The 20778-nt window shown below is 35.2% G+C and overlaps 12 protein-coding genes across 12 annotated transcripts; 8 read left to right on the forward strand and 4 right to left on the reverse strand.

Moving 5' to 3' along the window:
* Positions 1 to 90: 90 nt before the first annotated feature.
* Positions 91 to 2401, forward strand: FDP41_004804 (uncharacterized protein; the record flags this gene model as incomplete). The annotated part of the gene is made up of 2 exons (XM_044708259.1): positions 91 to 563; positions 814 to 2401. 2 exons carry the CDS (start codon positions 91 to 93, stop codon positions 2399 to 2401), a joined length of 2061 nt encoding a protein of 686 aa, XP_044560842.1.
* A 127-nt stretch (positions 2402 to 2528) lies between these two features.
* Positions 2529 to 3497, reverse strand: FDP41_004805 (uncharacterized protein; the record flags this gene model as incomplete). The annotated part of the gene is made up of 1 exon (XM_044708260.1): positions 2529 to 3497. One exon carries the CDS (start codon positions 3495 to 3497, stop codon positions 2529 to 2531), a length of 969 nt encoding a protein of 322 aa, XP_044560843.1.
* A 28-nt stretch (positions 3498 to 3525) lies between these two features.
* On the forward strand, positions 3526 to 4806 carry FDP41_004806 (uncharacterized protein; the record flags this gene model as incomplete). Its single annotated transcript, XM_044708261.1, has 1 exon — positions 3526 to 4806. The coding sequence occupies one exon, from the start codon at positions 3526 to 3528 to the stop codon at positions 4804 to 4806; it is 1281 nt and encodes a 426-aa protein (XP_044560844.1).
* A 59-nt stretch (positions 4807 to 4865) lies between these two features.
* On the forward strand, positions 4866 to 6257 carry FDP41_004807 (uncharacterized protein; the record flags this gene model as incomplete). Its single annotated transcript, XM_044708262.1, has 1 exon — positions 4866 to 6257. One exon carries the CDS (start codon positions 4866 to 4868, stop codon positions 6255 to 6257), a length of 1392 nt encoding a protein of 463 aa, XP_044560845.1.
* A 141-nt stretch (positions 6258 to 6398) lies between these two features.
* Positions 6399 to 6860, reverse strand: FDP41_004808 (uncharacterized protein; the record flags this gene model as incomplete). The annotated part of the gene is made up of 1 exon (XM_044708263.1): positions 6399 to 6860. One exon carries the CDS (start codon positions 6858 to 6860, stop codon positions 6399 to 6401), a length of 462 nt encoding a protein of 153 aa, XP_044560846.1.
* A 265-nt stretch (positions 6861 to 7125) lies between these two features.
* On the forward strand, positions 7126 to 7497 carry FDP41_004809 (uncharacterized protein; the record flags this gene model as incomplete). The annotated part of the gene is made up of 1 exon (XM_044708264.1): positions 7126 to 7497. One exon carries the CDS (start codon positions 7126 to 7128, stop codon positions 7495 to 7497), a length of 372 nt encoding a protein of 123 aa, XP_044560847.1.
* Positions 7498 to 7827: 330 nt separating this feature from the next.
* FDP41_004810 (uncharacterized protein) lies at positions 7828 to 10524 on the forward strand (the record flags this gene model as incomplete). The annotated part of the gene is made up of 5 exons (XM_044708266.1): positions 7828 to 8155; positions 8218 to 8302; positions 8360 to 9196; positions 9252 to 9332; positions 9381 to 10524. The coding sequence occupies 5 exons, from the start codon at positions 7828 to 7830 to the stop codon at positions 10522 to 10524; spliced, it is 2475 nt and encodes an 824-aa protein (XP_044560848.1).
* Positions 10525 to 10789: 265 nt separating this feature from the next.
* FDP41_004811 (uncharacterized protein) lies at positions 10790 to 15277 on the forward strand (the record flags this gene model as incomplete). The annotated part of the gene is made up of 5 exons (XM_044708267.1): positions 10790 to 10821; positions 10955 to 11922; positions 12010 to 12070; positions 12166 to 15054; positions 15151 to 15277. The coding sequence occupies 5 exons, from the start codon at positions 10790 to 10792 to the stop codon at positions 15275 to 15277; spliced, it is 4077 nt and encodes a 1358-aa protein (XP_044560849.1).
* A 125-nt stretch (positions 15278 to 15402) lies between these two features.
* On the forward strand, positions 15403 to 16152 carry FDP41_004812 (uncharacterized protein; the record flags this gene model as incomplete). Its single annotated transcript, XM_044708268.1, has 1 exon — positions 15403 to 16152. The coding sequence occupies one exon, from the start codon at positions 15403 to 15405 to the stop codon at positions 16150 to 16152; it is 750 nt and encodes a 249-aa protein (XP_044560850.1).
* Positions 16153 to 16167: 15 nt separating this feature from the next.
* FDP41_004813 (uncharacterized protein) lies at positions 16168 to 17314 on the reverse strand (the record flags this gene model as incomplete). The annotated part of the gene is made up of 3 exons (XM_044708269.1): positions 16168 to 16429; positions 16595 to 16964; positions 17281 to 17314. 3 exons carry the CDS (start codon positions 17312 to 17314, stop codon positions 16168 to 16170), a joined length of 666 nt encoding a protein of 221 aa, XP_044560851.1.
* Positions 17315 to 17575: 261 nt separating this feature from the next.
* FDP41_004814 (uncharacterized protein) lies at positions 17576 to 18726 on the reverse strand (the record flags this gene model as incomplete). Its single annotated transcript, XM_044708270.1, has 3 exons — positions 17576 to 17935; positions 18294 to 18544; positions 18678 to 18726. The coding sequence occupies 3 exons, from the start codon at positions 18724 to 18726 to the stop codon at positions 17576 to 17578; spliced, it is 660 nt and encodes a 219-aa protein (XP_044560852.1).
* Positions 18727 to 19484: 758 nt separating this feature from the next.
* On the forward strand, positions 19485 to 20768 carry FDP41_004815 (uncharacterized protein; the record flags this gene model as incomplete). The annotated part of the gene is made up of 1 exon (XM_044708271.1): positions 19485 to 20768. The coding sequence occupies one exon, from the start codon at positions 19485 to 19487 to the stop codon at positions 20766 to 20768; it is 1284 nt and encodes a 427-aa protein (XP_044560853.1).
* Positions 20769 to 20778: the final 10 nt, after the last annotated feature.

A 20778-nucleotide genomic window follows, 5' to 3' on the forward strand; every position in this document is an offset into this window, starting at 1 on the left:
AATTAATACAATTTCTCTTTTCAAAAACATTTGTACCCATCATCAACTGTCACTTCAAATCAAGAGCTCTCAATTTTCATCACAAAAAAAATGAGTCTCCTTCAATCATCGGGCAATCTCTCTGTTGCCAACCATAACCTGAACAACAACCACTCGTCGTTGAGCTCAATCACCACAACACAAACTGAATTCACTGAAATTAAACGTATCACTGATCCACAACAAATCAAAGAACGTCGTGAAAAAGAATTCAATGAACAAGCACGTCTCTTGAAATTTGAACTCTCTCTTCAACTTGAACCTTTTTATTGTCAAGACATTCCACAAGATCATTTCATTCAAATAATTGTTGCTGAATACAATTATAATTTATCAAAATACTCTGTGATTGGTATGACTGAATGTGTCAAACAAATATTTACAGAGAATCGAGATGATCGAATCATGTTAGGAGATTATCATTTTGTGAAACCCATTTCAAGAACATTACAATTTGGTTGTCAACAGAAAGTGAAATTATTTGTGAGATTTGTGTCACCTAGTGATGCAAAACACATGATGAGGTATGTTTAATATGATTGTCAATGATCGTGTCATATTTCATTCATTCATTGTGTGTCATAATCCTATATATATATTTCATTCATTGTGTGTGTGATAATTGATCGAACCACTGTTTCATCCTATCACCACACACCTGTCTCTCAACAAACTCATCCAATCATCATCATGTATATATACTACACAACAACAATGGATCACACCAACACTCCCAACACACACCCGAATCTGATCATGATGATCATTCAGTAGTACCACTTCCTCTTCTCTCTCCAACTCGACTCAAAGTTTCAGTTACTCCTTTTCCAATCTACAACAACAATCACAAGTTGAATTGGATTCAAATCTTCTCGAAACAGATCAACGTATTGTATGTGAAAGTGATGAATTCACCATTGCTGAATTGTTAATGATGGTTCCAGATATCAATCTCACTGCACAAGAAATTATGGACTATAGAATGCATTCTCGAGTGATTTCATTCAACAAACTTTTGAATCATCACACATTACAAAAAGATTCACAACTTCCAAAAGTGATTTGTAAATTAATCACACCACCTCCACGTGATCATGTGGTAGAAAGAGAAACCACTGAAACTGGTCACATTATTATTAAGGATATTTCACAATATGGTGAGGTAGAATCCAAGAGATTTTCAATTACTCTTAAATTACAAATTAGAGATTGTCCAGCATTGGATCGATTCTCAAGTTCTTCATCAAATCCTTATTTCATTGTTTACAAAGATGGTGTGAAATTTAAACAACGTCTCTATACAAGTGAAGTGAAAAAGAAGACTCTCAATGGTACCTATCGAGTATTTTCATTTGGATTAGAAGGTGAAAGATCATTGGAGAAACCCATGTTGATTGAATGGTGGCACTTTAATGAAATTGGAAGAAATGAATTCATTGGAATTGTTCGAACTGACATTTTGGATATTAGAGATGGTAAAATTGAATTTAAAATTATTAATCCAGATACTCCCAATGCTTTCCGTGGTACAATGCATGTTTTGAAATATGAAGAACGTATTTGGATGGTCGAAGATGTAACTCAAAAATTTAAATCTAAAAAGACCGGGCACATCAAAAGTGTCACTTGTCGTTTCTACAAGAATGATTTCTCAATCATGAATTATTTGGGCTGGTACGAGTTGAGATTATGTTTTGGAATTGATTTCACATCCACCAATGGTATTCAACCAACCATCAACAAGCGTTCTCTTCACTATATTGGCTCAAGTGCAGAGAGAAAACAAGCAACTCCATTGAATCCCTATGAAGTGACCATGGTTGGTATCATGCGTGCCATTTATCAATATGGTCATCAACGTGAAATGAAAATGTATGGATTTGGAGTTTTAAATCCAAATATTGTCTTTGAAATGCAAGAAAAGAAACGTGTGGCTCGTGAGAGTGGTATTAAGGATGAAAAGACCATGCTTCACACGTATCGCAGAACTGTCAAGAAAGTCATGTTTGGTCTCGACAACAATTTCACCAAAATTATTGCTGAAGTTGCAGCATTTGCTGAACGTTTGAATCACTACTTTGTTTGTGTAATCATTACAGATGGTGATGAAAAGATTAATACTGAATTGACACTCCAATTATTGAAACAATCACAATTTTGTGGTGTTTCATTTATTTTTGTTGGAGTGGGCAATAAGTCTCTCTTTAAAAATTTAATGTCCTTCCAAACAAGTTGTAGAAATGTTTCCTTTGTGAAATTCAACGAGAATATGGAATTGAATGCCTTGCATGCTTTGAGAGAAGTTCCTCAACATATGAGAGAATATTTGGCACAAAGAAAGGTGGTACCAGAAGAATATTAATAGAGAGGAAAGTGTATAGAGCCGCTCAATAATTGTGCTCTTGACATTTGTAGCTCCAGAGAATAGGTGCATGAAACCATTCATGGCATGTTCATTCATCATAAATCACCAAAACTGCTTTTTTGATTCATCGTTGATCATTGTTTGACACTGGTGTGTGTTCTTTTATGGCTCGCCCTATCTTACTTGGCTCATCAGTTTCGTCTTCAATATTTTGCACTCGATGAATTTGATTAATGATTCTTTCTGCCAATTGTGGAGATGCTTTGGTAAGGACATATTCAAAAATTTTGTGAGTTTCTTTTAGATTTACAATTCTTTGTTTTTGTTTTTCGATCATCCTCTCGTTTTCTTTTACTTGATTTTCAAGATGGTTGATCTTCAAATTTAAATCTTGAATGACGAGTTGATGGTCTTTCAAATCTCCCTCCAAATGGGTAATATTATTCTTGTAACTCTCGATCTGTCTTTCCAAGTCTTCAATTTTTTCTCTACATTTAGAAATCGTTTCTTCATACTTTTCAATCTGTTGATTTGCAAGATTTAAATTTCTTGACTGAATATTAAACTGTGTTTCAAAATATTCCTTTTGTTTGTTCAGAGAAATATTGTGTTGAGAAGCTGCTTTTGATATTTGAATTTCCTTATTTAATCTATCTGTTGCAAGATGTAATTCGTATTGTTTTTCTTTCAGAGAGTTTTCCAATGATAATATTCTACTCTTCATTTCATCGTTTGTTTGTCTGCTTTTCAAATTTGAAAAAGAAAAACTCAATAGCGACCCTGCAACAAAGGAAAGAAGACCAGTCAATACTAAAGGGGTTGCAAAATCAGAGTTTTTAAGTGGTGATAATAGGCTTCCAATGCCTGACCACCACCCTAAAGAATCATTTTGAGGCTTGATGATGGTATTGCTCGGAGTATCATCTTTGGAATTTCTTGCCATCTCCTCTGAAACCATTTCTTCTAACTTTTCATTTTGATTCTCCAATGATGATGTAAAAGAAGAAGAGTGGTTCAGTTCATTCTCTTCGCCAGCAAATAATTTTTCGTCATCATCTTCATCAATAATCGCCTCGGAAGATTGTTCATCCATTTGATTTGTTTTTTTTTACAAAATAAAAATGTTTCCTTCATCATCGTCGTCGTTGTACAACTCATCATCACGTTCCTCTCTTTCTAACTTGATCAAAACTCTCTACTCTATATTTCAATGGATTTGGAAATTTTTAAATAATATTCAATTCAATCCTGATGATTTATTTTCAAAAACTTTAAATCCGCAACTTTGGAAAACACTAAAAACGTTTAGCACAAAACAACCAAAAGATGAACATTTGAATACTGTTCAAAATAGCACGTTAGACTTTGCATTAGATCCTCGTTGGGTTCCATTACAATCTTCCTCCAGGACACAAAAATTTAAATTTAATTTTGATCGGAAGGCTCTTTCAGAAATTCATCAAACCTTTCAAAACACGAATGAAAAATTAAGCTCCATATCCATTCAAGAATTAATAACAAATTTACAACATTTAAATAAGAACATTCACTTTTCAACAAATATTTCAACACAATGGTTAGCCTCAAGCAATTTATCTGGAAATCAAAAACAACGAAAATTGAGACAAATCAAACACGATCTCTATATGGCAAAACGAAGAAATAAGTTTCGAGAAAGGATTTATGAACAACAATATTTAATTTTGAATGGAAAAAAACCACCAGGAAGAAGTGAATATTTGAACTACAACGCGACAAGCAAGAATGAAGATATCATGTTACACGTATATAAGAAACAATTAGAAAAAGAACGAAATCAAAAGAAAGAATTTCATATCATTCAAGATTTTGATTTTATTCAACAAATGTATCGAGAATTATTACAAGATGCCATAGAAATTGAATATGAACAGTCTTTATTTACACAAAAATCAATGGAAGAAATTGAAAAGGAAAATGAAACACTTCAATCTCTTGTTCATTCCTATTTCTATGGTGTAAAATATCGAGATGATTTCATGCGAAATGTTAATAAGGAACTATTTATGGATTATCAAGACGATCCTTTTTTATTGGCTTTTCCAAACATGATGTCAGTGAAAGATGAATCGAAGAAGGGGTCCACAGTTCTCTCAGACCAAGAAGAAGGAGTGTTGAAAAATTCTCATCAAGACTCAAATTTGACATCGACCACCATGTTCTTCTCCACTTCTTATTTACCCAAATTGGGATGTCTCTCCATGAGAAATGAACAAGATAGGCATCGTAGAAGAGTAGCCTTGTTAGGGAGTGGTATTCATGATGACAATGACGACAATGTCGACACAGCAAACAACTCAGAGATTGAACATCAGAGAGTTGCTTCTGTATTGACCCAACTCATGAATGCCCCAAAACGGTGAGAGTGTTGAGCAAAAAAAAACAAAGGATAAAAAAATTGTTGTAAAGTGCTTTAAAAAAAATGATTCATCAGTATCATCTCAGCCAAAGTTGTACCAACAACAACATCACCACCAGCAGAGCCTCTCCCGTGATGGTGAATATCCTTGCCATGCTGAACCATCATCAACGTCGTAGAGAATTTCATAGAACTCTTCATAATAATTCTACTGATGCCGGAGACCAACCAGACTGGTCCTATTGGGTGGCCAAGGAATCTACCGAGTCGACTCCATCAAATGAAAAAGGTTTGGGAGCCTCACAAAGTCTTTTTGACTTGATTCTCAACAAGGATGAACAGTCTAACCTAGCCTCTTCGTACCAACGCAACGAAACTCTTGAAAACTTTTTTGCCTCCCAAACCGAAGAACGCTTGCAAACTGAACAATTTGAATCGTTAGAAAGTGCATTCCAAGATTTTAAAGATTTAATACAGCCTCCTTCAAAGCCTCAGGACTTGAGCCATTCATACCCATTAAAATATAATAGAGAACAGTACCAGGACCTAGAAGAAAGAGTAAGAAAGGAAACTGATGAATTACTTAAAGGATTAACCAATGAAGAAATTGACAAAATTTTATGGGATACTCAACTTGCAAACGACATTCTAAAGCAAAAGAGTTTGAGAGAGCCCAGAATATCTCTTTCTAATTTTGAAATTAGGAACGAAATGGATGCGGAACGAATGGCTTTGGACCAATTCCGTCGCGCCTTTAAAGGTTTAAAACAAAGCGAAGAAAATATGTCTTATGTTGAGAGAAAGATTAATTTGTTAACAAAATCATACTCTTATCACTTACAACAAAAGAAGAGGGATCACATTTTGGAAACAGAGAAAGACAAGAAGGAACAAATGTATAATGTTTTTAAAAAACAAGCCGATAACAATCCAGAAGCATTCAAGACGTTTGCTGACTCTATCTTGAAGAAACAGACTGTTCCTATTGACTTTGTCCTTCAAAATTATGCAAATGGTGTAACCGTAGAAGAAATTACCAAAATGATTTTGGCACAAGAAAAACCAGAGCTAGCAAAACCAAGTTACGAAGTCGATCATTTTTCAGCCATTAGAGCGGTAGTTCAAACGTTCATTGAAGCTAGACAAGAGTATTGTAGAGAAATTCTGGGTGTAAAAACTGGAAGAAGACACGCCACTGGTTTCACTCTTTATGCTGATAGAGCTGTTAGTAAGGATGACTCTCTTGGATATATTTTCAATAGACATAAGGCCATCCGTGATGTGGATAGAATTGAAAGAACCATGTCAAATCTAGATGAGAACACTCCAACCAAAGCAGAAAAGGCAAAGCGAGCCGCCAGAACTGCAAGACGTAGATTGGAAGGACAGAGATTGGACAATACAATGAAAGTCTTCATGTGGGTAAAGAAGTACAAAAACCATATTTTGAAATAAGTGTGTCAGGAATAAATTTGGAAATCGAAAAAGCATGCTTGATGTTGTTCAATGATGACTTTTGGTTCAGAGACATTGCCGACTCATGACCCGATCTGAAAGAGAATTTCTCATCTTGTGTGAAAAGCGAGAAGTGGCAATTTATTGAAGATAATTTGGTATCTTCATCTTCAAGAACATGATTAATACATTGTAGGCCAAAATTACAAGAAATGCTCCCAATCCTAGAAAGATATATCGGGCACGGGATGTTGCTGATGGATCAGCAGCCCAGTTCAAAGAAATAAATCCTAATCCTCCCAAACTGAATAAAAATCCAGCACTAAATCCTTCAATGACATACTGAGCATTCAATCTATATTCAAGAACAGCTACAGGTCTAACTTTTCCATCGGCATCTCTCCTGCTTCCGATTGACGGAGGCTCATTGATCATGTCATAAACAACTCCAGAACAAATCACAAAATATGATGCAAAGAGAAGGAAAAATACAAGCATTTTGGGAAGACCCTTTTCGAATACGCTTGGCAATTTAAGCCTGATGTCGGGTACTTTGAGAATTGAAGTAAAAACAAATTTAAAGATGGGAAATATTGGATCCATTTTTTTGTTTGTAATTGTTTGATGTTCCTAATAATCATCATCTTGCTTTAAAATACACTTTCGTACAGATAACATTCCAAGTCTTGATGGCAGTATAAGCAAGCTCAGGTAATTCATGGTTCTTTCTTTGTATTGATGAAGCAAAATCAGCCAAAGAAACAGGCCTAGCTTTGTTGAAAAATTTCTTTGCCATTGTAAACTATAATTTTCGGATGACCAAATTTTTTAAAAAATTCGTTGAAAAAAATACACGCCACAACTCACCATGTCATCAGCTGCTATCGCAAAGAAGACAGAAACCACTGAGCAAACCAAGGAACCAATTCACAGAATCAGAATTACCTTGACTGCTAGAAATGTCAAGTCTCTCGAAAAGGTCTGTGAGGCTTTCGTCAAAGAAGCCAAGAACAAGAAGGTCAAGAGAGTAAAGGGACCAGTCAGAATGCCAACAAAGAAGTTGAAGATTACCACCAGAAAGTCACCTTGCGGTGAGGGTACCAACACATGGGATAAGTTCGAAATGAGCGTCCACAAGCGTGTCATTGATTTGCATGCTCCAGCTTCAACTGTCAAGGATATTACTTCCATCAACATGGAACCAAACGTTGAAATTGAAATTACTGTCTGCGATATGTAAACACAATAAATTAATCACCAATTAAATTCAACATGAACATCTCTTTTCATAATCCCGAAATTGTTTGGGTATTGAATTCAAGGCTTTCTGGTTTTCCCTCCATCATTTGGTAGAATGGGTTATAAAAATATCGCATTAAAAAATAAGCCAACAACACCTCTCGTTCATTCCGCTTTCTCTCTCTTGTTTTTGTTTGATCAACGTTTCGAAAGAAGAGAAAACGGAATTGGCTTTGTATTATCATTACGCAAATATTGCATCAATTATTTCCAACATCATTTAAATAGTAATTCAATTTTACTCCGATAGGATCAGGTGAGACTTGTAGTCATGTCCTCAAGTAGTCAGATTTTTTCCAACAGTCAACATTCAAGAAAAGATGAAACATCAGAAGATGATAAAACACATCATGATGAAACATTTACGGATAATGAAGAGATATTAGAGGAGACTCTTGATTTTAAAGATCCTCTTCGTAGAGTTAAATTATATCATCTAAGTGATTCTGGACAATGGATAGACAAAGGAACGGGCCATGTCCATTGCGAATCACAAGAAACTTCCACCGAAAAAAACCTTGTTCTCATTTCAGAAACATCGGATGATGTTATTTTGAACTCTGCAATTTCTACAGATGATATTTATCAATTACAAAATTGTAAGTTTGCATTCCTATGTTTTTATTATAACATTACTTTACCATATTTTCATATAATAAAGCAACATTAATAGTTTGGAGTGATCCAGTCATGAAAATTGACATGGCCTTGAGTTTTCAACACACGAACGGATGTGTCATGATATGGTAAGTCATTTTTCTATATTTTCAAACATGCACTAAATTTGTCTTTGCATTCAACAGGAATCAAATAAGAAAGGTTCAAGGAAAACGACCAGACGGAAAGGAAATAGTAGAAAGGAATAATCAACCTGAAGAGGATGATGAACTAGGCGACATGGGAGATGATGCAGATGACGATTTAGTGAATATAGGTTTAAATGGAAGTTCTCTGAGCATTGCATCAACATCAAGCACTATACAAAAAATTGAGCTGCCAGAACCATCGGTAAAGAATTTATCGTCGATATTATCAACAATTCTCGAACATAGATTTAGAGTGGCAAGATATATCAAATCAGATTACATTTCAAAACTATTTGATGTTTTTAACGAATGTGAAGACATTGATAGTGTTGAAAATTGTAGGATTTTATTCAAGATATTCACAAATATTATCTCTATGGACGACCCTGACATTCTAGATATTCTTTTATCTCCGAATAATATTATGAAACTTATCGGAGTTCTTGAATATGATCCAGATTTACCAACTAAAAAAGCCAATCACAGAAATTACTTACAAAATGTTGTAGTTTTTAAGGAAGTAATTCCATTCAATAATCCAACCATCTTGGAAAAGATTCATCAAACTTTCAGAATTCAATACATTAAGGAAACCATTCTCGCATCTATTATTGACGATCAAACCTTTGCTGCTCTTAGTACTATAATAGGAAGAAACAATATTACGATAATTACAGCAATCCGAGATGACCAAGAATTTTTGACAAAAGTTTTCTCCACACTTTTATCTAATGACATTTCTGTTGAAAAACAGAAGGATCTTTCTAAATTCCTTTCAGAGTTTTTCAATTTAATGAAACATCAACACATCAACACAAGGTTAGAAATGTACAAGTAAGTAACAGTTGAAAGAGGATGAAATTTCAATACCAATTTTTTACAAAATTAGGAAATTTATTACAGATTATCCACTGCTGGATGTTGCTGAAAAATATCTTCAAAGCTCAATTGCTTCTATTCGACATATTTAGTATGTATTTTTTTTATTTGTTTTGTATTGCCCTAAACATTTCAATAGTTCTGAAATTCTGATTTCTCTTGCTCAAACAGTTCATCTAAGCTTTTTGGCTGAAATCAAACAGAGACAAATGAGAAATGATTTTGGATTCTTACGGGTGGTCATTAAAACCATTGTATGTGAATCCGAATTAGGTATACAGGATAATCTGACCGAAGTCATCAAGTTGTTAATGGACCCTGAAACGCTATTATCTAACTCTGATCAATTTATAGATCAGTTTTATAAGCATCATATCGAACTGGTTGCTTCTCCTATTCTATCTCCTGAGACGACCATAAATACCTTTAAGAAGGTTTCTGTGAGAGTGAGCTGCATCATTCATTCCCTTGAACTGCTTTCATTTGCAGTCACAAATCACAAACATCGAAGCAAGAATTTTTTAATTTCACATGACGTGATCTCGAAAGCCATTCACTTGCTTGATGTATATAAGGAGAAAGATTTAATTCTTTCAGTAATTAGATTTTTTAAAACTATTATTGGAAAGAACGATCTCCTTCTTCACAATTATATTTTAACTCACAATCTTTTCGATCCTGTTATGGAAATTTGGAGGAAAAATGCTACATGCTACAATCTGATAAATTCTGCCATTATTGATTTGTTTGACATGATGACACGTCTGACAAATACCACTCGATTAAAACAATATTGTGTGGAAAGGTTTAGAAGTGATTTTGAGAAAGTAACATATATTGAAACATTCAGTCAATTAATTTCACAACAAGAACAAAAGGAAAAGGATGAGAATACTGAAGAGTCCCAACATGACATTGAAGATGATGATGCATATTTTAACGACAGTTATGAAACTCAAGAAGAGTCACAACATAACACTTCTCTCATTGCGCAAGAGTCTTCTCCAGAACATGACATGACAACGACTGGCAGCAATACTACAACCCCAGAAGAGGAAGATGAACTTTTTTTCAGTCTGGCCAATCATAAGAGCAGTCATAATCAAGATGAGGATGAGTATGATGATGTCTACTCTGAAAGCTCTGCTGTGACTCACATTCCAAAAACTCATGAGAATGAGCCATTGAGTCCACACAAGCATTTACAAATCAGTTTGAAGGCAAATACCACCTCACCAACAAAAGGAGAGGTAGAACCAACAGCCAAAAAGGTTAAGTTATAAATCAGTTGTTCTTCTTATACAATTGATTCAATGCGTTGAAACTAATGCAATGTCTTTCTCTTTTGATTGCGTACAGGTTATTTTACTCGTGTTGTGCCAATTTCTGAGCCAATCCAAAGGCTTCGCTCCGTTGTAAATACTCTCGAGAAGCCTTTGATGTTCTCAAGTTCCAGTGACACGCTGAACATCATTCGGGAGTCAAAAATAGCACTTCAAAAAAAATCGCTTCATAATTACTCCCACACTTGGCCTAAGATCTCTCAGAATGAAAGTAACGAGTCATCTAAACAAGTTACTGTAAGTATTCAACAATTCAACTGCTTAGAGTGGTGAACTCATCGATTCAACCATGTGTATGTTGTGGTCCGGACTTTTGATGCCATCTCATGATCTTCAACCTCATCCTCATCATCATCAACACTACTCCTAGGAATAACAATGAAAAGAACATTAAAACTTTTGAAGAGAAAATCAATCAGCTTTTTACCAATGTGATGCAAAAAGGTTCCGAGTCATCCTATGACTATTCTCTTTTCGGAGAGTTGAATCATTGTGTTTACAATTTGCGATCATCAAGATCCATGGATTTAATTCTCGTATTCCTTGATACAACATTTGATCGTTTTATTACTCAATTTATCCAACCAAAATTCAAAGTAGATGATAAACTGGCTCTTCCGAATATTGAAACGTATTTGGATTCTTGGAAAATTATTTCCAAAGTTCATGGATGGCTGAAGAAAGTTTTCAAAGCCATGACTGAGACTCATGTTTTTCCTCGTCCAGAAGATCATTTGATTGTCAAGTTTAAATCAAGCGTTGTTGAGCAAGGTGAGATTAAAAAACAACTCTGTAAATATGTGGTTGAAGAACTTGAAAAGGCTAAATCCGATCAGGCTTCTGAAGCTGCTGAGGCAATTGAAAGGAATGGAGAACATGATTCAAAAACAACACCACCTCAAACCTCTGCACACACCATTATCAAGTCATTTGTAGAGTTGAATTATTCCATTGAGAGTTTTGATGAAGAATTCAAAAAGTTGGCATCCAATATATTTTCAGAGGCTGAGGCTGAATATATCAAGAAAAACCTTCCTAGTGCTCAGGAAGCTGCACCACGAACCATATCATCATCATCATCCTTATCATCCTTTACTCCATCGTATTACAATGAATATCCATACAAGGAACATTTTGTAGGATTGAAAAATCAGGGTGCTCTCTGCTATTTGAATTCACTGATTCAAGTGCTTTATAACATCCCAGCCTTTCGAAGAATAGTTTTTCAGTGGAAATATGATAAGGCTATTCATGGAGAAGAAGAATATTGCATTTTATTGCAACTGCAACATCTATTTGCCAGATTAAGAATGTCAGAAATGAAGGCGATTGAGACTGGTAAGTGATTATTCCTCTTAAATATACTTTAGTACACTATTGAAATGATAATGACAATGAACGACATTGAAATCAATCTCATGACAGTCAATCTCACCAAATCCTTTGGTTGGGAGAGGTCTCAGAGTTTTGAACAACAAGACTCTACGTAAGTAACAACGAAAGGTGTTGTGATTATAAGTTCAAAACATATAATAATTAATAATACAACAACACGTTCAAAACTAACACTTCTTCTTGTAGAGAGTTTATGCGCGTACTTTTTGAAACATTGATTAACGAAAAGCTTCCAATTGAAGAAATATTTGAAGGAGAGTATAGCGATTACGTAATTTGCAGCAAGTGTTGCAATATTGGAGGTCGCAAAACAAAGTTTTTAGATTTGCAGTTGCCTGTTCGAAGATTGAAACATTTGGATGCATCCATTGCAGAGTTTCAATTTGAAGAATGTTTGTCAGGAGTGAATCAATATTTTTGTGAGAAGTGCAATTGCAAAGTGGATGCAAAGAAAGGAATTAAATTATTAAGAACTCCCGACATTCTAAGTTTACATTTAAAGAGGTTTGATATTGATTACGCAACATTCTCAAGAATCAAGTTGAATGACCCACTTGTGTTTCCTCACGTTTTGGATATGAACAAACATTTAAACAGTGCTGCGAGTTTTACAAGTCATGAATTGGATATTGAATCTTTGGACTCCAAGCACAATATTTACACTCTTCAATCAGTGGTCATTCACTCTGGAAGTGCTGGTGGTGGACATTACTATTCCTATGAAAAGGTTGGAAACCATTGGTATGAATTCAATGATTCCACTGTTACCAGAATTGAAGAAAGTCAAGTTGAAAAAGCATTTGGCTCATCATCTTCTCACTCCAATGGTTACTTATTGATTTATATTAGAGATGAACCAATCAGCCAAGTCCATCGACAGTTGTTAGAAATGACTGACGAACAAGAACTAGAGACAATTCCTAAGGATATCCGAAATGTCATTGCCGCTGAAAATGCAAAATATCTTGCCGGACAAAGAGCCTATGAATTCAAAAAGACAAAATTAGAATTTAATGTATACACTCATGATGTTCATGGAGATTTGAAACATGCAAAGATTGAGTGTGAGAAGGAAAGACCTCTTTCTGCTCTACTTGAACAATGCAAAGATGTTCTCTTCAAAGGAACTCAAATGGATTTATCAAAAACAAGACTCAGACTTTTTAATATGACCAAGCAAATTCCAACTGAATTTTTAAGTTCCAATCTTGAGACTCGCCTCTCTGACTTGGATTTCAAAAACTCAAGACAGAATTTATATTTAGAAAAGGATGTTGTTGACAACAATGAAACAAGAGAGAACGGTTTGCCAGAACAAGTCATTACTATTTTTGTTAACAAATTTGTCAAGGACAGTTTCGAAAAGCCTTTACTCTTGAGTGTCACCAAACAAACATCATTGACTCATGTCAAGCAATCCATTGAAACTGTGACCTCCATTCCTGCCTCTCGTCAAACCATAATTGTCACAAAATTTGTAAATAACTCTCCTAAGAATTTTCTCCTGGCTGAGGATGATGGTTTGGTGCTTGAAGATGGAGATCATGTCTATGTGGAGGAAAATGATATTCAAGAGAGTGTGGTGGATACAACAAGTAATCAAGAATCCAAAGCTCTTGAACATTTATTGATCAGTCAGAACACCATTTCATTGACTGTTGAAAATTCGAATCGGGAAAAATTCTCAATGAGTATTGATCGAAGACAGCCAATTTTCTTATTGAAGGATAGAATTGCTCAAATTTTAAATAAGCAAGCTGAAACCTTTACATTGGCATTTGGAGAAAGAGGTGAAGACATGCACATTCTTGACAATCTCGATGATAAGATTAGTTACCATCTATTTAATGGAAGTATTGTGAGAGTTGTTGAACAACATCAACTTGAAAAACCAACATTTACATTGACCTTCTATATGGAGGAGGAAATGAATGGTCATCACTCGAATCGTTATGAAAGAGATGCTGAATTGGATCACAGAAATATGATGTTTGATGTGGACTATTGTGCTGCTGCTGCCTATCCTAATAGACCAATGACAAGAGGTCTTAAAAGAGCAGCTTACAACATGATGTTACATGCTCCAGAATTGGCAGATGAAGCTGAAATTGGAGAGGACATGAAAAAACATTCCATTATCTTTGAAGATTCATTTGGAAAACCAATAATGCATAGAAGTGGTGGAAACAAATTTAAAAAGTTGTTTGATTTAACTCTCGATAAGGAAATTACAGTTCGACAAATCAAGGAATTGATATTCAACAAAGCCAAAGAAGAGAAATCTGATCTTATCAAAAAGAAAGATACTCTAGACAATGTGAGAGTGAGAGAACGTCTTGAACATCGAGATTACGCAGGACGTATCCTTCGAGATGAAGAAAAACCTTTTTATTCTTTGATTAGCAACAATGGTAGTAACATCTCTCTTCGATCTTCAAGACAAGTAATTATTGAACGTCAAGATCAAACAGCAATTATTACTTTGGAGGATGTTGTGATTCGAGTGGCTCGATTTAAACCATCTTCATGGAGCATGAGTTGCATTCGTGAAATTATTGTTCAAAAGAACACTTGTCTCTTCCAATTGAAACAAATTATTCTTGGATTGGATGATCAAATTTCTGAAGAACATTTGAAACTTGTGAAAATTCCTCATCAACTCAATTCTTACCTTAGAGATACCAATTACATGATGAAACTCAATTGGAATTTGAACAATTTAAGTGATGAATCATTAATTTGTCAAGATCCATGGTTTGTCACTGATTGTGATTTGATATTGTACAAGGATGAGAGAGAACAAATTCCAAATTATATTTTAGAAAAGAATGGAATGGTCTCAAAAAAGAATGAAGAACATGTGATGGCATGTGATGTACCTCCATCTGCAGCTGCAAGAGGCAAATCATCGATGATGCGTGGTGGTGGTGGTCAGAGTGGTGGTCAGAGTGGTGGTCAGAGCGGTGGTCAGAGCGGTGGTCAGAGTGGTGGTGGTGGTGGTGGTGGTCAGGATCAAGAACAAGGAATTCGTTTTCGAACAAGAGAAGAAATTGTTGAATTGAAAAGAAAAAATCTGTAAGTCGATATTCGTAGTTCGTGGTATGATGGTGGTGATGATGATGATGAATATTCAACAACAACAACAACAACTTTCTGAAATGCTCATTGTAGTTTTGACAGTCCAAGATTCTTGAATGGAGATGATGATGATGAACAACAATTCCGAATGATCACTAATGATGATCCTCAACTTGACACAACACTGTTGAGAGGTTCCAAAAAAGCCAAATCGTGCTGAATTGTGCTCACTGTGAATTCACGAAGGTCGGCTTTGTGGATCAACAGTGTTGTGTGGAGAGGAATAAAGTTTCTCTCGAACAATAGTCTATTCTCGTAAACGCTCGAACAATTCTTACAAAAAAAATGTCTTCACAAACCTCCATGATGAGGCTAACTCGAATGAAAGGAGAACTTCAATTATTGATGAATCAACCTCCTCACGGAATTGCAGCCTATCCAAAGAGTGAAGATTCTATTGACATTTTGGAAGCTAAAATTCAAGGAACACAAGGCACTCCATACGAGAATGGTGAATTTGTATTAGAAATTACCATTCCCGATCGATATCCCACACTTCCTCCTAATGTTCGTTTCATCACCCGAATCTATCATCCAAATATTGATAGTGGAGGAAGAATTTGTTTGGATCTTTTAAACATGCCTCCAAAAGGAGGTTGGAAGCCCAGTATTAATTTATCAACTCTTCTTGCTTCAATTAAATTATTAATGGATGAACCAAATGGTGATGATGGTCTAATGGCAGATATTACTGAACAATTTAGGAATAATCGACCACTGTTTGAAAAAACTGCTCGAGAATGGACGAAGAAATATGCACTAACGGACAACAACAACAACGACCAATCATTAACATTGCAAGAGGAAAACATTACTGAAAATGGTGATTCACATTTCAACCACTCGACCGCAGTCACTTCTTCCACCAAATCAAAGGAAGCTAAAGTAAGGAAATCTGTTGAGGATAACAGTAGTGATTCGAGTAGCAGTGACGACGATGATAGTGACGAAGAAGATCATTCCAGCAAAAGCACCAAACAAAAAAGAGAAAGCTCTAAATTTCTTGTATTTAATGTAAAATGTTGTAATTGTTGAAAATGTTTGTCACATTTAAAAGAAAGAATTGTTACTATTTCCAGAGTCCTTCTTTCTTGATGAAGAAGAAGGTGGTGCTCCTAAAAAGCCCATATCGAAAGCGCTGCCGCTGTTTGAGCCAGATCCACTAGTCTTACTTTCTCCAGTTGCTTGACTTGTTCTTCCCTTTGTCTTAACTTTAATATTCACTTTAATCTTTTCACCTTCACCCAAGCTGTAATCTTTCTTTTCTTCTTCTTGTGGATTTTCTGCTTGTTCTTTCAGTCTCTTTACCAACCTAAATGAAATTAAAAATCACACAAATATTTGAAGAGATGGATATCCATGAATCGTGTATTGTTGTTGTTGTTTGAAATGAATATATTTGTACATTATAAAATAATTTTAAAATGTCAACAACATGCGAATAAATGCATTTAAAACATGACACGAAAATACTCACTTTTGATGATCTTGTAATGCAACATTAAAATCAAAAGCATCACTTCTCTCAGAAAAACCAATTCCAATAAAAGCATGTCTTCCTTTTTGTTTATCCTCAATTCGCAAAACAAAGTAACGACTTGAATCCAAAACTCTTTCAATAGCTTGTGGGCCATTCTCATCTGTATTGACATTACAAGTAGCAAATCTCTTTTCAGTTGCTGGATCTTCCAATCTCACTTCACACTTTTCACCAATAGCGACAACTTTACATCGACCAGTCCACAATGGTTCTCCCCAATTCTCTGCCTTGTAACCCTCGGAGGATGTTCTTGGAGGAATACGAAAGACATAGACCGTGTTGATGGTACAGAGAGTTTCCTCATATTCTAATAATCATGATTGTAGTAAATTCAAATTATAATAAGAATGGTGAGATGTGTTCGAGAATTGTAGTCGTCGTCGTCATCATCATGGTGGTGGAATGAGTAGTGGTGAAACAACAATAATTGTTGGTCCATTCGTACGAATTTAATTATTATTATTATCAACAACAACATTGCCATAGCATCCGAGTGATAATAGTCGTCGTGATGATCATCATGATAATTTTCATCACGACACATGATCCGATTCAAATTAGGTGAAGTTTCAAATGGATGAGTAACGACTAGTATCGATAGAAGAATTCAGAATTCGACCTACCCGCATTGAAAATAGCTTGTTGTTCGGTTGACATTTTTTTCTTAGTATTGTTTTTACAATCCAAAGAGCAAGAGGATGATGACTTGGCACAAGAGTTGAAAACAACATAGAAACGCATTGACAATGACTTGTGTGTTGTTTCGAGGATGTGAGTGATCGGTGTGTGAGTGATCGGTGTGTGAGTGATCGGTGTGTGAGTGATCGTTGTGTGAGTAGTATGTCGGCACGTGGTGGCTCAAAAAGTTTAAACTCGAGTTTATGTGACACAAATGTTTTCATCATGATTTGGTGATGATTATTTGGTAAAGAAAGATCTCACCATGGCATTCACCTTGTCAATTGGTTGTTCACCATCAATACGTCTTAGTAATCCTCTCTCACTATAATAATTCAATACTTTATCGGCATATCCATGATAGGTCTTCAAACGATTCCTAATGACTTCTTCTCTATCATCTGGTCGTTGAACGAGAGGTTCACCTGTTTCATCATCTAAATTGTCTACCTTAGGAGGATTAAAGAATTTGTTATACACACGTCCACTTTTAAGATGTGTTAATCTTCCAGCAATTCGTTTCACTACTGTTTCATCTTGTACTTCTAGATTGAGAACATGGTCGACACGAGTGGATCTTTCTGTTAACATTTTGTCTAACTGTTAGTACAAGTTAGATGATTCAAAAGGTGTGCCACCGAACAATGTCGCACATAAAGAGTTCAATAGTTTGAGAGAAGGAAAAAAAAATTGAAATTCCGAATTTTTTCCCATCATTCGGGATCAATCAAAATGGCCATATATATTTGGTGTGAATACGGCAATTGTGGTTGTCGTTGCCATTCACAATTTGGAACATGGAAGGTTATAATAGCATCACATTAGGTAGTTCAATCAAATACGTATTGTTGCAACACAGAGTCATCACAGTCACCCATCGTTGTCATTGGGTTTTTAAATTGCATAATGAATCATAAATCCAATGAACACACAATATACATTCTCTAAAACTACTTACAGCATCAGCTTGTGGTACAGTACGTGGAAATCCATCCAAAATGAATCCATATCGACATGAAGGACTGTCAATACTATCTCTAATAATTCCAATGACAATATCATCACTGACAAGTTCACCAGCATCCATCTTAGCTTTTGCTCTCTTTCCCATTTCAGTTTGATCCCTAACAGCTGCTCTCAGCATATCACCTGTAGATAAATGGCAAGCTTGAAATTCCTTAGCCAATTTAGAGGCTTGAGTACCCTTTCCTATGTAATAATTGAAAATAATGATAGAATTATGACATATTTTCATTCCATTGGTTCCAAATAATGATTTTAATCGGACCCATATCAAGTATTGTTCATGTTGGACACTCGAGATGGTCTTTCAAACACCTACCTGAACCAGGAGCACCAAAGAAAACAATTCTGTTCTTATGTTCGGACATGGTTGTATATATATTGTGTTCAACAGAGAGTTGCAATGAATTCAACAATGAGCAAGTTGATTGTTGTTTTTAAAAATTAGTACTACTAGTTGTTCTTTCAAAAAGATAATTTCAAAGACGAAAGAAAACAAAGACTTTACAACAACAACAGGTTGTGATGATGATGTATTTTTTTTGCGAATTCGCAAGAAGGCTGTTCTTTTTCGTTGAATTTTTGCAATGCTGGTGGAGGATCATGTTTGGAAAAATGTACGAAGGGTATCGCTGCTGCTGCTGCTGCAATCATTTTGATTGAGAAAGTGAGCGCGATGAAAGAGCCTCACACTCAAGAAGCCGCAAGGGTAGATGATTCTCACAAAAAAGATCATCAGGTAGGCGAAACTGGCCAGAGACAGAGTGAGCCTTTTAGTGAGGTTGAAAACACACAACATGTTAATGAGGATGGATGTCGTTGATCGAGTGTGTGTGAGTGTGTGTGTGTGTGGTTATGAAAAACATGACGACTCGTCATCCATATTTCCGAATTGGTTCATTTCAAAGTTTGGATGACTTACAATGGCATTGGTTCATTCACCTCTTTGAAATGTCATCGGCTTGCTCTTTTCGTCTTTTTATTGCATAACATTATGATGGTATCGTTTGTATAAGAACAAGTGGAAAGAAATGAATGCATTCAACAGTGTTTCAATGATTCTTTGAAAATTCCTTTCTTGTTGCTGGACATGTCTTTTTGTAAAACAAATTCAAAAAAAAATACAATGAAAAATAATCGGAGGAGAAGGAGTGATCAACCTACACATCATCTTGTGACTGCCACCTATCTGGATCCAAAGAAATATTCAACATTTATTAATATTTGGATTTATTTAGGATTGTTATATGGTGTACAATATTTACAATATTTATATTTAAATTCAAAAAGTAAAAAATGGAAATTAAAATTACAGCATTGGAGTGATTTGGTCAACAAGTACAAAAAAGGAGAATTACAACGATATCAATATTCATCATTTAAATATGATTTATTACCACAATCTGTATATAATTCATTAATGATCTTTTCAAAGGCTTATTTAGATGGAAGAATTTCTGAAGATTCTGAAAATTCATCATTGAAATTACCTCCAAATGTATTATTGGGAGCATCTTTTATCAATTCTTTAGAAAATGTGATATTTGAAAAGAGTTCAACCACTCGTAGGAGTTCTATTCATCATCATCATCCATCGATAGATAGGAATGACCAATTTCATCAAGTGATATCCACCATTACACCATTCGTATTATCAATGGATGAACATCAAGACAATGATTTGTCTCATAATGAAGAGAAGGAAATGAATTCGAGTGCTCATCATGACAATGACTCGATCCCTAGTAACCCTCCTCCTACCTTTACTACTACTACTACCATCAACCCTATCACCACCACCACCAATACTACTACTACTACTACTACTACCATTACTACTACTACTAATACCATCACCACAAACATTATGAATACCAATACCACCCACAACACTACTCCTGCCAATATCAACACCACCAACACCACCACTGCATCTTCAATTCATTCCTTTGAAGAAATGGCTCAACGTGCAACTCAATCAATCATGGACAAGTACGAACAATTACTCCTTCTTGAACAACAAGAGGATGATTCTTATCAAAATTATTATGCTCATCAATTACCACCATGGAAATCGAGATTTATTGCATCACGGATTGATGAATTTCCATCGACAAGAGAAGAATTAGAACACGAATTGAAAACTCTAAAAATAGGTATGGAAGAAAAAGAACTAGAAGGAGAGCAATCCAACGAATTTGCAAAATATTTATTTGAGGAATTTTTAGATGAAATGGATCCATGGATCAATTATGAATTGCAGTCCATCGCAACACCTCCTCCTACCCAAAACAAGAAGCAATTAACAACTCGTACTACCTTAAATCCATTGAGAATTCATTACATTTTAAATGACATTGAAAACGATCGAAAGAGAATCATTCGACAGGCCATTGAATCTTTCAGATAACTTTTAATCC

The sequence above is a fragment of the Naegleria fowleri genome (assembly GCF_008403515.1).
Source record: "Naegleria fowleri strain ATCC 30894 chromosome Unknown tig41, whole genome shotgun sequence".
Lineage (NCBI taxonomy): Eukaryota > Heterolobosea > Eutetramitea > Acrasida > Naegleriidae > Naegleria > Naegleria fowleri.